This window comes from Alosa alosa, chromosome 12, assembly GCF_017589495.1.
Source record: "Alosa alosa isolate M-15738 ecotype Scorff River chromosome 12, AALO_Geno_1.1, whole genome shotgun sequence".
Taxonomy (NCBI): domain Eukaryota; kingdom Metazoa; phylum Chordata; class Actinopteri; order Clupeiformes; family Clupeidae; genus Alosa; species Alosa alosa.
Window position 1 is genome coordinate 20,471,554 of NC_063200.1, and position 2,500 is coordinate 20,474,053.

Sequence of the window (2,500 nt, forward strand, 5' to 3'; positions counted from 1 at the left end):
CTTCACTTTTGATTCACTCGCGATTCACTCCCCAGCCTACACTGTCCCAGCCTACACTGTTTCACTTTCTTCTCTCTTGTACCAAGTCACTGCCTTGTCCCTGCCCTGTTCCCCAGATGTGTAGAGTTGATGGTTTGTTGGTTGCTTGTTCACTGGAGCTTCTGGACGTCAGGAGAGAATCGACTCTCACAAATCTTTCCTCTTTCCTCTCCCATTCAAAGAGTCATGCCAAGCTGATTCACTCTTTTCACTCCCTGCTGATTCCCTGACAGTTTGAGTAGTTCAGTGATGTACTGATTCACAGGGTCACTGACTGTACGATGGAGGCTGTTGCAGCTCCTCTCTGACATTGGTCTGCCTCTCCGCTTCAGCACTGCACACAGTATCCCAGTCTTATCACTCTACCAGGAATATCAAGAATATCAGGAATACCAGGAACACTCCAGTATATACAATTCAGTCTGTTAATAATACATCAGATCTCCAACCCAATATATGAAGTCTCTAAAGCTTCTAAAGTTTTAGATAGACATTTATTGATCCTTTCGGAAATTCATCTGGCACCATACAGCTCATCATGCAGACCACAGACAACAGACAACAACAGGACCACTAAACCCTCCCACACCCCCACACAACAACAGTACACAACACCAAGTATCTCTACATTATAAAATAGTAAAGTGCAGTATCATTAGTACCAGTAGGCTATCAATAGTAAGGTGCAATATCATCAGTGACATTTTAATATTATACCAAAGTGCAGTATAATGCTAATTATCCGATTAAATAAATTATTGTAGGTTTCTATGATGAATGTGAGGGAATTTGGTACTCACACTCTGTAGTTTATAATGGACGCTCTGTGCAATACTGAAGGGCTGAAAGACTCACTGGATGAAACTGGCATCTATTAGTGATGGCACCAAGCTCTTCTGACGTTCCTCTAAAGATTTTCCTTTGTGTTGTGTGTGTGTGTGTTTGTCTTGTCGTGTGTGTGTGTGTGTGTGTGTGTGTGTGTATGTGTGTTTGTGTGTGTGTGTATGTTTGTGTGTGTGTGTGTGTTTTGCGTTTGCGTGTGTGTGTGTGTGTGTGTGTGTGTGTGTGTGTGTGTGTGTGTGTGTGTGTGTGTGTGTTCTGCAGCCCCTCCACCATCCACCACCATAAGGAGTCGATGAGGAACTGCGCGCTGAGTATGGACCAGATCCAGGAGTTCCGTTGCCCCCTCTCTCCCGTCGGAGAGGCGCCTCTGTCCCCCGCATACAGCGCCGGTGAGGCCCGTAACCATAGCGACCACACACACCCAATTACACACACACACAGCCAGACACAAGTTCACACATATAACACACACACAAGGGTGCATAAAGGTAATATTTTAAGACAGAAACACACACAAACACACACACACACACACACACGCACACACACACACACACACACACACACACACACACACACACACTCACACAAACACAGGCACACACACAAAACTAGAAGCATTTGCACACAAACAGTATGCTGTTTCCTTGGCCACTTTCTTGGCCTGATTAATGACACACACTTCTACTAATGTGTGTGTGTGTGTGTATGTGTGTGAGGGTGCTTTTACTGGGAGCCCTATTAAACTTGTGTGTACAGTATTTCCACTTAGCCTCCATCTTGATTCAGGCTCATGCGTGTATGCATCTAACCGTATGGATGTTTGTTTTTATATCTGAGCGTAGAGATTCTCCTTCTCAGGTAGATGAGGACTGACTTGTAATTTTCACAGTCTTTGTACCATTAGATATGAATACACTTCATTATCCTTCCCAGGGGAATACTGCTGTGCAGTCGGCTATAAATGAAATGAAAAGAGAACATGGACTAAAACATCTGCACAGTTAAACAGATCTAGCACAGGGAATGGAAGTTCACAACCAAGTACAAAAGGTTGACCTCTCTCTCTCTCTCTTTCCTAATCTCTCTTTTTTCCCTTTCTCTCTATCTGTCGCTCTCCCTTTCTCTCTCTCTCCCTTTTTCTCTTTTTCTCTCTCTCCCTCTCTCATTCCCTCTCCCGCTCCCTTTTCTCCTTTTCTCTCTATCTCTCCCTTTCTCTTTCCTCTCTCTCTCCCTCTCTCCCTTTTCTCTCTCTCTCTCTCTCTCCATCTCTCTCTTTCTCTCTCCCCCTCTCTTTTCTCTCTCTCCCTCTCTTCCTTTTTCTCTCTCTCTCCATCCCCAGTGTCCCGGCACCGGCACGGCTCTGGCGGTCGCATCCTGGCCGTCATCCCCCCGTCGCCGGCCGTCCCCCGCCGCTCCAGCGACCCCCACCTCAGCCCCTCCGCCTCCAACAACAACCTCCACCTGCCCCCCCCCTCCTCCTCCTCCTCCTCCTCCTCCTCCTCCGGAGGTGCCCAGGCCCCCCACCTCCAGGGCCCCGACCTGGCGGGCAGCTACTGCGAGCTCCGACCTCACCCCCCCTGCGCCGCCCCGGGCACCCCGTGCAAGAGCTACGTGG

The 2,500-nt window shown here is 48.0% G+C and overlaps 1 protein-coding gene across 6 annotated transcripts in view; it reads left to right on the plus strand.

Annotated features, from left to right (window-relative positions):
- The window catches only part of sh2d3ca (SH2 domain containing 3Ca), a 73,519-nt gene that overhangs the window by 63,147 nt on the left and 7,872 nt on the right, over nt 1-2,500 (plus strand). For all 6 annotated transcript variants that reach the window (XM_048259117.1, XM_048259118.1, XM_048259119.1 and 3 more), the window contains 2 exons: nt 1,144-1,271; nt 2,225-2,500. The exon at nt 2,225-2,500 is cut by the window's right edge and continues 272 nt beyond it. In XM_048259117.1, coding sequence (XP_048115074.1) covers nt 1,144-1,271; nt 2,225-2,500 — 404 coding nt within the window. The remainder of the gene's footprint in view (nt 1-1,143; nt 1,272-2,224) is intronic.